This window comes from Dermacentor albipictus, chromosome 8, assembly GCF_038994185.2.
Source record: "Dermacentor albipictus isolate Rhodes 1998 colony chromosome 8, USDA_Dalb.pri_finalv2, whole genome shotgun sequence".
NCBI classification, from domain to species: domain Eukaryota; kingdom Metazoa; phylum Arthropoda; class Arachnida; order Ixodida; family Ixodidae; genus Dermacentor; species Dermacentor albipictus.
The window spans coordinates 113,465,001-113,478,106 of record NC_091828.1 but is presented as its reverse complement, the minus strand read 5'-3'; the positions used below and the strand labels follow the sequence as shown (position 1 = coordinate 113,478,106).

Here is a 13,106-nt window from a genome sequence, read left to right as displayed (position 1 = left end):
TCACATTATATTCTTCTAAGCACCGGCCGCAACCTGTCCCCATGTTGTTCTAGCTTTGACACGGCACTCACAACGAAGTACGACACACTGTGGACGTTAAAACGGCGGCAAACCATTTTTCCAGGTGGCGAGCCAGCAGCATCATCCTAATGTATTGACGTTTCTTCCTTTTCTGGCACTCTATAGTCGTCTGCTGTCAGGATCGTCTGGAACGCAGATGACAGACGAATCTGCGACGGATCCCCTTAAAACGGTCACTTTTCTAGAAAATGCTGGCACGTCGTCGAGGCACGATCCGGATCCATTAAAACAGTCGGAGCAGAAGTTACTTGCCCGAGTCACCGCGCCGAATCTAGAATAGACGACTCTTTCCGGCGTGCTGTCTGGTGATGCACTCTCACTGCCTTCTGGAACGCCGAGTTGACGACGCCATGATGGTTGCATCTAGAGAGGCCACTTTTGCGTGCTCTGTCGTCACTGTACCATCGCCACTCATAGCGGGAAGGCTGCGTCAGCAGCAAAGCACAATTTGCGGGCAAACGCGGCGCAAAAGTGCGTTCCCAGAAGTGTCCCGCGCGGTGTCATTCGCTCGCACGCATGCGACACTTGGCGGCGGATCGCTAGAAGCCATTTGCATATCCCAATTCTCGCTTGTCACGCGAGCAGCGCGGCTGGTGTGCAAATATTGACAGGCCGGCAAGGTTGCGGAAACTTTTCCTTTTTGTTTGGCTTTTCGTTTTTTTTTTGTTTGCTCTTGCGCCATTTTGTAGACATCTACATCACGTCAGACACTGGGGTGCTAACTTTGGGCTGGAATTTTGTCTCTCCACATAGGAACAAAATGAATGAAGTGTCAGAAATGTGAGTGCATTGCATTACTTTCGAACGAGCATACTCGAGGCCCCTTGAAATGTCACAGGTCCATGTCGTGCATGCCGCAGTATAATCTATTCCTGCCAAGTGCTTTTCTGGGCAAGTGCTACCCTCACTACTCAACTTTATTTTTAGTCAACTGAGTCCAACACGTTATGGCCGAACCTTTCGAGAATCATCTGCATGATTGCGTTCGATTTGCTTTCAAATCCATGTTTCCGGAAGACGTGCACATGTTAAAGCAGCGCTGGCGAATTTCGTTTACATTGCAACTGCGCGCTTTGAGCCCATTTTTTTCTTTTTGGCTCGTCACAACACGTTCTCAAGTCTGGACTGTATAATCAGAGACTCCCATCATCGTGTTGTTTTAGAATAAGTCGGAAGTTGTATCGGTGCGATATCGTGAGTTCATGTTGCTACCCCGGACAGTATCGAATTCCGACGCAGTGTCTAGTTCGCCATTTTGCTATCTCTGATTGGCTCACCGGGCTACTGCACGCTCTCCGATTGGCCACCAGATCAGTGGCGCCGACGACCCAAGTGTCGCCAGGGGCACCCCTTTTCTGTATATTTGTACATAATGTTTGCCCCTTTTTCTGCAGTGCGTGTTCCTTATTTATATATATATATATATATATATACACTTCACCACAAAGTCTGGCACGGAGGGCTCCTGCCAAGTGGAGCGGAGCGACCCGGCGCGATATCTATGAAGTACACACGCCTATTATTATTATTATTATTATTATTATTATTATTATTATTATTATTATTATTAATATATTAATAATATTATTATTATTATTATTATTATTATTATTATTATTATTATTATTATTATTATTATTATTATTATTATTATTATTATTATTATTATTATTAGCTTCCCCTGTGAAACGGGGCGGGGACACACAGTCTTCTAGTCTCCCTGAGCTAGCTAGGTGTGCTATACGTGCTTATCAGCCTATGATTTCGTCCACACAGACCTTCTTAATCTTTTTTCTTTTCCTCTCTTCCTTAAAGCAACTATATCTACCTTGTACCGCTTCCTATGTATGTAACGGATACGGTCGGTCGTATGAATTCCCTCCCGGCTTTCTTTTTTTTTCCTTTTCTCCACGAATACTTTAACCGTATCGACTGCTCACTGGTTAATTAATGCTTCCATTCGCTGTTATCCCCATCGCTCCCGGAAAAGTGTACGTTACCTACGGGTCTACCCGGTCGAATACCATCGCCTTCATACAAGATGTGCCGAGTTATGTCCGGCTTCTTTTGCTGCAGCAGAAGGGCACGTGTGTCGTCCTGTTTGCGAATATTTTTTTTTATTCGGTACGTTTTGTTTTGTATTATTTTTTATTGTCCTTGGTCAACCAGCTCGAGCCTCAAATAACAAGGCACAACTCTCTGTTTGCGTTACCTTGCAGGTTTTGCCCTTCTAATTTTTACTTCTCGACGTGGCCACATCAAGCGCGCCCTCTGGTGGTGGAAGACTTCAGCCCTCCTGTTTACGTCGCTTCCGTTCTTCACCCCTGCGTCACACCTCTGCCCGCATAACGATCCTCGAGCGTTCAGGTCGGCCTGTCTTTCACGAAGCGCTTAGGAAATTGATATTGATTAGGTGAGAAAGCGAGGAGGGGGGGTAGACAGACCCATTTTGGGCGTCTGCATTGTAGCGTGCCATCAGGTAGGCGTCCATTGATGCGTACGCTGAAACGGTTCCAAGGCCAGCTTTCATGGCGAAACGGATGGCAACGCGTTCGCTTTGTCTGTTGACTGTTTCGTCCCGTTCTTATGTTGTTATTTTTTTTCCCCGGTTCTCTCGCCGTTAGGTTCGCTTGGCCGGTCGATGCAGCGAATGCGTGTGGCTCCCCCGTACAGCCTTTCTGTTGTTCGGGGCCGAATGCGTGTGGACGTTCAGCTGATTGTCTTAGAATAGCTATATGCCGGTACTCCGGAATAGCAAGGTTCGTGTGGACGGTACTACCTGCATGGCTTTACCATACTATACGGCGGCTTCAGAACAACACTCTTCGAGACATATTCGGGTACGCGCATTAGCCTAGTGGCCCTATGGATAATAGATGCGGGAAATCGGAGCTTATAAATCGTTTGCGTTCAGGCGAGCTTGAAGCAGACGGCTTTCGTCTGGTCGCTGCGTTAGAGGGGGGCGCCGAGTCAATCGCGACAGAGTATCATCTGAAGAAGTGCGTTTAATCGTTCACAGATTGCTCGCGCGAGACGGACTAGATGGACACGTGATGAAAGATGCATAAGCTTCTGTGCAAGTGTGCGTCTGTCGTCTGGCCGTAGCAGACGTCTGGCCTCGCACTAAGACCAGCGAGCAACACCGGCGCTGTCGGAAACGTTTTGAAGCGAACCTTCGTTTTCTGTACGGCTGCAGAAGGCAGCCAAAAGCGGTGCTGCGATTTCCGAAGGCTTTCTCTCCAAAAAAGTTTGCACCCCGAAGGGTGGAAACATATTTTTTTTAGAGTGTACTCCTTAAAAGAGTGAGAGTGTTACTCATGGGAGTAACCAGCATCCTTGCGGTCACAAGAGTGTTCTACTGCGCTGAAAGCTTTGACATATATAGGCTTAGCAATGGTATACGTCTGTTGGAGTAACCATGCATGACCGTGGTAATTCCTTCGCGTTCGTTTGCTATCTTGTTTTTGAGTGTCACAATTCTGTCTACGAGCTCTACCAGTGTACAATAAGCTTCCTTTACTTCCAACCTGAGAAGGTCTCGCGCAGTGGAGCGTTGTGACGTCACCGCGCACATCAACGACAACTTGCAATGAACTGCAGCCGACACGCTGTAACGGTATACTCTCCGTGCGCTCCAGGTGCAGTGTTTGTGGCGGCCTACATACTATATATACCGCACGTTTCGGGTGGCTATCGATGTTACCACCGAATGAAAAGCGTTCCTCGTTCATGGGGTTCGTCCTTGCAATATTGCATATACGAGTTTGTGGCATCGGCGTTCGGTCGCGGCAAGTCGCAGTGCGCATTGTGTACGCCCATCGTCGAAAACGACCCGTGTTCTTATTTAGGCGACACGGCGGGATGAATTAATGGCCATCGCGGTGAGTGTAATCAACCTTCTTCGTCGGCGGTCTGCGCAATCCTGGACTAATGCTAATTTTTGCTCTATTGCGTTGAGGTCATACTTCGATCACAAGTTTACACAATGTTGCGAGCTGTTCTCGCAACTGCGCCTCTCTCGGCGTTGAGTCATTCACATAAGGAATCTCTGTGCTTTCGTTGGCTGCATGCTGCCGTGAGCAATGTACCGCGGTAGGTCGGGGGTTATAACGTTGTTGATGCTGACTACGGGGTAGCAGGTTCCATCCCGGGTGCGGGTGGGCCGCAGTCCAATGAGGGCGAAATGCAAAAAAAAAAAAACACTCGTGTGTACTTTGCGTTTGGGTGCACGTTGAAGAAACCCGGGTGGTCAAAGTTATTCTGGAGTCCCGGCTCCACTACGGCGTGCTTCGTTATCAGATGGTTTTTGGCAGACGTAAAATCCAGGAACTTGCCCCGAGCCGTGTTTTGTTCACTCGTTTGTTATTTTGTTTGTGTTTTTCACGGCAGCTATATGGGCACTCCAGGCGAAGTTTTCGCTATCGCCGTTCTGTTTCGATACAGGGAGAGGTGCGTTACAATGTCGTGCTATTGAAATTCAACGCATGCCTCAAGAAATAGTATAGACCCGTTCTTAAACATGTACCACCCCGAAGCCAGCACGCGGAGATCGCTTGGCGCGTTTTTTCGAAAGCCGTCGGTTTCTACCATCATTCTCATCCCGTGCACCGTCCATGTGCGACGTCTGTAACATCACCGGTGGCGCTCTAAGTCACGATCAGCGTTGTATAGGGCGTTTCGTAGCTGACAGGGAACTGTTACTTCCATCCAGCAGTCGTCGCGCCAAGAATACCAGAATTTGCAGCGCCTGTAGGCGGCCGCCATGTTTTTTGTTATGATGATGATGATGGTGGTGGGGGGACTGCGGGAACGGCAGAGGGCGGCTGCGGAGCCAAGCCAATTGGCCAAGCACGTTGGCGGTTGTCTGTCGCCTGCTATGGTTGGTTCCGAAAGCGCTGCAGCCGTTTTTGTCGTCTCTGAATGCCGGTAAGTGTGTGTTCTTTAATGGAGGTCACATTCCAGACGACAGAGATATACCACGGAAATAGCGACTGCACCCTGCGGCACCGTCTGCTTCGACGGAGCTGCAGCGCCGTCTGCTTCACCTGCAGTTGCAATGTCGTGCAGTTGGCCAAGCTTCTTTCAGCGAGATCTCCGTAATTATACACGTTCTTTTGGGCTTGGGGCGCTGTATGAACGATACTATAGACGACGTCTCGTACGCTATAGTTAGTTTACGAGTATAATATTTGTGCCGCGCCTTATACCGCCATACATTGTGCTGCATTTTGTTTTTTTGTTTTTTTCCCTGATTTGTTATGTGGATCGTCGTGTGCCCTTATACACACGACGATCGATGCGCGTACAATTAAGTTACTTTCTACGTTTTTCACGCCGCACGCAGGCCGCTTTCACACTTTTCTCCACCTTTCGCCGCGCGGGGCCCGGGGTCCGGCACCCGAAAACCCAGTGCGACTTCCCAAATTGTGTTGCTTCTGCAGCGGGCTTTCCCCATCTGCTGTCGCTCTGCCCATGGCAGCATCCTAATGTACACGTACACAAGCGTACTGTATCACGCGCCCATCTCCTCAGCCCGCATTATCACCGCGCGCAGACATCGTTACATAAAATCATTTACAATCAAACATATCACGAAGAACATAAGATAAGATTGCTATAATAGCCATATAGTCTCCTTTCATCTCTAAAGGAACGGCGCACCGCCAATTTTCCTCCTTCCTCTGCCCAGGCCCGAATGCTGCTCCAGAGAGGGAACCGACGTCTGCCAAGCGGGGAAGGAACCAGACAGACGTGGACGATGAGTTCGCTGAGCCACCTCGACAATTTCTACACGAGAAGCTAGGGCATCCGAGCTTTTACTTATAAGCAAACATCCAGGCTGCCTTGCGTAGCTCCAGGCCCGATCTTCAGGAGGCCATCCTGGAGTGGGCTGAGAGGATAAAGGAGGCCTACTTCAAGTAGTTCCTCCCCCTCACCCTCTATTCCATTGCCCCCTTCTCTTTAAAGAGGGATAAATAAAGTTTTTCATCATCATCATCAGCAGCAGCAGCAGCATCCATGCCAATATGAGTAAGCTGCAGCAAAAAAAAGAAGAAGAAGAGGCAGTGTTCGCCAGAATGAAAATTTTCGAAGAAGAAGTAGTAAACGCGCAAGGGCGGGCAGCACGAGCGACACATCAAAGCGCACGGTCACGGCAGTAGAAGAAGACCGGTGGTTTTGGACCACGGCTTGCGGCCAGCCAGGATCCCGAGCAGATCTCGAGCCGTCATGAGCGAAGGTGAGCCCCGCTAAAACTCGCTTTACACTACAGTAGCTCCAGCATTCAACCTTGTGTGCTCCTTCGCGAGCCTCTGCCTTAAAAGCACGTGAATGTCGCTGGTAGAACCCGCCGTGGTTGCTCAGTGGCTATGGTGCTGGGCTTCTGAGCACGAGGTCGCGGGATCGAATCCCGGCCACGGCGGCCGGATTTCGATGGGGGCGAAATGCGAAAACACCCGTGAGCTTAGATTTAGGTGCACGTTAAAGAACCCCAGGTGGTCGAAATTTCCGGAGCCCTCCACTACGGCGTGCCTCATAATCAGAAAGTGGTTTTGGCACGTAAAACCCCATAATTTAATTTTAATTTCGCTGGTACATCGGGAAGCAGCTTTACCTGAAAGCTTTTCTACTAGAGGTTACTAGAGGGAAGTCTTGCACAGCGTGACGTTCAGTCCATATGAGGTCACACGCAAAAAAGAAATTACTCGGGGGAAAAAGAAATTTGGCGTTTTACGTGCCAAAAAAAAAAACGCGATCCGATTATGAGACACGTTTTAGTGGGGGAATCATTTTGACCACCTGGGTTTTCTCTGACGTGCACCCGATGCTCAACAAACGACCGGCTTTTTTTCTTTCTTTTTTTTGCGTTCCACCTTCATTGGAATGAGGCCGTCACGGCGTGAAATTCGCAAAGCAACGCCGGAGCCACTCGGTTACCTAGCGCGTTAATATATCGAGGCGACTCCTGACGTCACAAGAACGTCTGAAGCCAGAAGCACGAAGATTAGGCAAATCCACGTACTTGTAATCATTTCCGTGGTAGAGCAGAGCGATGGCAGCGCCAGAGTTCTTTCCAGCATTTTCTCGTACGAAACCATACGGCTAGGTCACCGTGGTAATATGTATTATAGAGGTACGTATTCTCCTACAATTTGGCACGGCTTCGTTGAGACGGCAATCTACTGAGCGTTGCAGAAGTAGGAGCGGCAGACATGTAAGATTAGAGACTTTTAGCGTGTCCGGTATTCGGGCAAGCGCGGGCGGTTTTCCGGTTTAGCGGGGGCGTCAAGGTGAGCGGCCAGATTGTTGGCGCCAGCTGGTGGCGCAAAGCTCAACCACACAAGCACAGAGCTAATTACTATATTCTGCTTAGCTGCTGGCGTAAATTTTCGACAGCGGCGTAATCGTGTTCGCAATTACGCCGCTGCCAAAAATTTGCACGAGTGGCGAAGCAGGATACGGTGAGTTACTGCAGATTTAGCTATGCGTTTGTCTGGTTGAGCTATACACCAAGCGGCTTCACCGCTCCGGCCGCTCAAGTTTACGCCCCGACCATCCGGTAATCCGCCCAAACCGCTCCCGTTTACCGGAATAGCGTACAAGCTAAAAGTCTCTATTCTCACTGCTAAACTGCCGGGCTCGTTCGCGCTTAAGTTTTGCGCAGATCGTCTGCGCGAAGTTTAATACTGCGCTTGCAGGCGATGCTTACCCTCCCCCCTCCTCCCCCGCCTTCGCACACATCAAATCAGATGTGGGTCATAATCTAATTGGCTGTGTACCGCAGGCACACCCGCACGGACACAGAAGGCACAGCGCTAATTTGCCTTCTATGTCCATGTCGGTGTAGCTGCTCTGCAACGAATGCCAAGATCACCTACCAATACAACCACTATCACCGAAGTATGGCGACACCGCCACTAGAAGCAGTGTCTATTCCAAAGAATGTGCCAGAGAAAGCTATTCGCTTTGAAATTCCTGTTGGCAAACACAGGTACTGTGTTACTTTGTTAATTACTGTGCAAATTTCTTGTGGTAAAAATATTGTGCTCATTTGTATGTGAGCGTATCCATCACGTGGTAATTCTTCCAAATGCGAAGCTTTTCTTGCTGTTGCTGTCACGTATCTGTAGCTCCTGGGCTTATGTCGTGCTTCTGATTGCAGCTTCTAGCCCCGCAGTCCATTCAGATGGTTTGTGGTAAATAGAAGTTTTGATTTGTCTTGACTACAGTATACCCCGTGTGTACTGTAACACATAGGTTTATCTGAGTATACGGGGCATACTTGGGTTTACGGTTTACGGGCGCACTTCATGCAGTACTCGGCCCACGGACGAAGGAAAAAGATAGGAGGAAGCGTAGCACAACACGATTGAAGCCAAACCTGTAGGCCCAACACGTGAGCGCTTCATGCACACGTCCACACTTCATGCAGTACTCGGCCCATGGACGAAGGAAAAAGATAGGAGGAAGCGTAGCACAACACGATTGAAGCCGAACCTGTAGGCCCAACACGTGAGCGCTTCATGCACACGTCCACAGTTCATGCAGTACTCGGCCCATGGACGAAGGAAAAAGATAGGAGGAAGCGTAGCACAAGACGATTGAAGCCAAACCTGTAGGCCCAACACGTGAGCGCTTCATGCACACGTCCACACTTCATGCAGTACTCGGCCCATGGACGAAGGAAAAAGATAGGAGGAAGCGTAGCACAACACGATTGAAGCCAAACCTGTAGGCCCAACACGTGAGCGCTTTATGCACACGTCCACACTTCATGCAGTACTCGGCCCATGGACGAAGGAAAAAGATAGGAGGAAGCGTAGCACAAGACGATTGAAGCCAAACCTGTAGGCCCAACACGTGAGCGCTTCATGCACACGTCCACACTTCATGCAGTACTCGGCCCATGGACGAAGGAAAAAGATAGGAGGAAGTGTAGCACAACACGATTGAAGCCAAACCTGTAGGCCCAACACGTGAGTGCTTTATGCACACGTCCACACTTCATGCAGTACTCGGCCCATGGACGAAGGAAAAAGATAGGAGGAAGCGTAGCACAAGACGATTGAAGCCAAACCTGTAGGCCCAACACGTGAGCGCTTCATGCACACGTCCACACTTCATGCAGTACTCGGCCCATGGACGAAGGAAAAAGATAGGAGGAAGCGTAGCACAACACGATTGAAGCCAAACCTGTAGGCCCAACACGTGAGCGCTTCATGCACACGTCCACACTACATGCAGCACTCGGCCCATGGACGAAGGAAAAAGATAGGAGGAAGCATACGGCAACACGATTGAAGCCAAACCTGTAGGCCCAACACGTGAGCACACGTCAAAGTGCGCGGTTGGTTTCAGTCAGTATGCCAGTAGTTTTTATTCGGTGCGCACTGAAACACTGAAACCAACCAGGCACTTTGATGTACGCTCACGTGTTGGGCCTATAGGTTTGGCTTCAATCGTGTTGTACTATGCTTCCTCCAATCTTTTTCCTTCGTCCGTGGGCCTAGTACTGCATGAAGTGTGCACGTCTACAGGTTTGGCTTCAATCGTGTTGTGGTATGCTTCCTCCTATTTTGGCTAATAAAAAAATAGGGGCGAGGACTTTGTGATTCGCCCTCGCATATATATAAACACACTAATCATCATGCAGCTGCTTACAGTGATTTCACTGTCGAAAATTGAAGGGGACGCTAAAGGGAAACAAAAACAAAGTTAGTTTAGACTGATAACGTACTTCTTTTAAAAAATCTTCACGTTAGCTATTTCACGGTAATATGTTGATTATTAGGACAGAAATTGAAGACAGAGCTTGCATGTATTATATATTTTTTTTCATTTCGTCTCCCCAGCACCGGTGCCTCAATGTGACGTCACGGATTTCAATTTGTGTTGTTTTCTTGTTCGTTTTGTGGTCATTGTGGTTCAGTTAATGTCACTGAAATTCGCTCAGTTTAGTTTCCCCTCTTTGCAAGGGTACCCTCCAATGCATGCCAACACCGACCTAACTAAACCCGAGCAGACGTCACCGACATCCGTGACGTCACCGTGAGTTCTGAACCGGGGGATTACCACGTGACTGCGCGCAGACTAAGGGCTCATTCACACCGGCGACTGACAGTGGTCGCGCGACCAAGTTGGTCGCAAAGCGACCAGTCGCAAATGGTCGCAAACGGTCGCTTTTCTCGAAAAGCGACCATTTTGGGCCAGTCGCTCTCTGCGCGATTTTTCAGTCGCGCGACCGTGGTCGCAAAACTGATAAACCGATCAGCGGCGCACCGGAAGCGATCTTTCACATGTCTACATCCGGCCTCCTCCCGCGTCGCGGCAAAATTCCGCGTAGATTCCGATAGTTCTCGCTGAGAACGATAATCTCCGGGATTGCGACTTGCGGGTCGCGCTCAGCCGGGCTTGCCGGTGTGTGAACGTCAGTCGCCTTCGGTTGCTTTTTGATCGCGACCTGCTCAAGTCGCCGGTGCGAATGAGCCATAAAAGCATTGAGCCTCCTCTTTTTGTTGCTACGTCACATTCCAGGCGGAGAGGAGAGTCTCATGATGAGCGATGATGAGCCGAGTTTCAGCAGCAGTCAACGCACCGGCATCCGGTAAGGCTGCTTGCGTATTCAGCGGCGTGCATTGCATTTTTCGATGACGTATGTTTGACGCAGAACTGAGAATCGGCGCTGATGGCGAAATCGCGTGGATGACGCGGCGAAAGTGCCAACGCTGATCTCGAATTACAACAACAAGAGTCCAGTATCATCATCATCATCATCATCATCATCATCATGATCATCATCAGCCTGGTTACGTCCACTGCAGGGCAAAGGCCTCTCCCACACTTCTCCAACAACCCCGGTCAACCCAAACTCTGAACCCGGTGAACCCCGGTCAACCCAAACTCTGAAGTAACACTAAGCATAGGATGCCATTCTGGACAATGACAAGGTCCAGCAGCCATTTTTGTCGACTTCGCCATCTTGTGAAGCTGTGATTGGCCCAAGGGGGGGTTGCTACCGCCTCTCTGATTGGCTCAAAATTTAACAACGTGGCGGAATTCGACGATGTCCAGATTAGTGCCCACAGTGGAATCTGTGTTGTGACCATCCTATCTCAAACTGTGTCAACTGTAACGCTGGCAACTGCTACACGATACAGCCGTATGTACCTCTTGCTTGAACGAGTAGTTCTACCGGCAGCCATAGCCTAAGCCGTGTATTCTCCGAGTTTCTTATTGGCCAACCATGAAGCCAAGAGCTCCTTAACCACTACATGAACGGATGCTTACGTTGTTGTTCTAGAACTTGCTCATTTTATGTAATTTATACATCGGCTGTGGGAATTTTCATATTCGTGTGAATATGAGTTGAGGCAAGTATGTCATTGTGAATTGCTTTTTTGTAGGCAAAATAACTCATCAGACCGGAAATTATTCGGACCGCCACTAAAGGAGCAGGCCTACGCTTTACGAAGGCGTAGTATAGACGCCTTGATTCTGCTCAGCATCAATGAATCGCTCGATCAATAGTCACATTGATGCCTTCCTACGCCATTAATTGACTAATTTGGTGCTGCGGACACTCGGAACACGTCTGTCTTCTTTTATGCTGATGGTGGCGTATAGGTTAAGAGTACTGAGTGATTATTTACTGATTATTTGATATACTCATTTACTCAAGAAAATTTACTGCTTTTTTTTTCTTACTTAGCTGCTCACTCTTATTTAGGCTATCCTTTATTTGCATGCTTTTAAATTTACTTCAAATTCGTTCCTTGCTTCTATTTCATCTTACTCACACTCAACATTGCTTTGCTTACGTATCAATATACCTCCTTGGCTAATAATATACCTCCTTAGGTCGGGCCCAACTCCGACGCGGCCTATTCAAATACATGTAAAACGCAAAAAAGTTTTTATGAGATAACCCCTGGACCGACTTTAATGAAATTTGTTGCATTTGAAAGAGAAAGTTAAATTCTAGTGACTGTAGGAAGCGGAATTTCGATTTACGGCTTGAATTTTCTGAAAACGATTTTCAAATATTTGACCGTTTGAAAAAAATAGAAGCGCGAAGTTTACAAATTCATAGCTCTCCATCAAGAGATGATATCATGGTTCTGTAAACGGCATCCATTAGATCATCCAAAGCGGACAAATTCAATATGTCATTTTACATCTTACGTGAATTCGTTACGTTGGTTACAAGGGTTTTGCAAAAGTTGTATTTTCCTATTATTAAATTTCTTATATTTCAAGCGTAACATATCAATTTTGTTCGCTTTAGATGTACTATTAGATACAATTCACAGAAGTGTATTATCATTTTTCTTCATTGAGTTACAGAGTTGTACACTTGATAGTTTCGTTTTCTGGAAATTTTCGATTTTCGCCAATTTTTAGCAAAAAATTGACAACCTAACTCGAAAATTCAAAACCAACAGTCACTAGATTTTACGTTTTTCTTTTAAATGCAACAAACCTCGTCAAAATTGGTGCAGTGGTTGCCGAGAAAAACGAATTCTCCTTTTACACGTATTTAGATAGGAGCACCCGAGCTAAAGCTTCCTCTTAACGGCTACTTACATTGCTTTTTCCGATTACTTTGCACATTTTGCTCGCCTTTGTTCACTTACTGAACATGGCCACTGCGTGCCTTACTTGCTCCTCTTGGGCCCCATTCTCTCTCTCTCTCTCTTCCAGTGAGGACACCAGCGAAGAGGACTACCCCGATGCGGTCATCCCCATCATCTGCTGCTGCATCCTGGTCCTGCTCATCATCATGATTATTCTCCTCATACTTGTCTCTGACGTGTATATCAGTAAGTCGGCCGTGCTGAACGAATAGCTACGTTTTCCGACACAGGGCCGTCCTCGTCTCGACCTTGCCGAGCCTATACCTAAGAGGAAGATTTACTATCCTACTACACTGACTGATTCATCGATTGTTTATTGGTTTATTTATTCGTTTATTGACTTAGTTATTGATCGATTTATTTATTTATTTAGTTAGTTAGTTAGTTATATTA

General features: G+C 47.9%; 1 protein-coding gene across 3 annotated transcripts in view; it reads left to right on the top strand.

Moving 5' to 3' along the window:
• The window catches only part of LOC135920146 (uncharacterized), a 232,764-nt gene that overhangs the window by 164,066 nt on the left and 55,592 nt on the right, over nucleotides 1-13,106 (top strand). For 2 of the 3 annotated variants that reach the window (XM_070524185.1, XM_070524184.1), the window contains exons 3-5: nucleotides 5,771-6,319; nucleotides 10,615-10,684; nucleotides 12,781-12,899. In XM_070524185.1, coding sequence (XP_070380286.1) covers nucleotides 6,310-6,319; nucleotides 10,615-10,684; nucleotides 12,781-12,899 — 199 coding nt within the window. In that variant the 5' untranslated portion in view covers nucleotides 5,771-6,309. Of the gene's footprint in view, nucleotides 1-4,989; nucleotides 5,008-5,770; nucleotides 6,320-10,614; nucleotides 10,685-12,780; nucleotides 12,900-13,106 lie in introns of those variants that run through there. The other variant, XM_065454276.2, reaches the window with a different exon arrangement.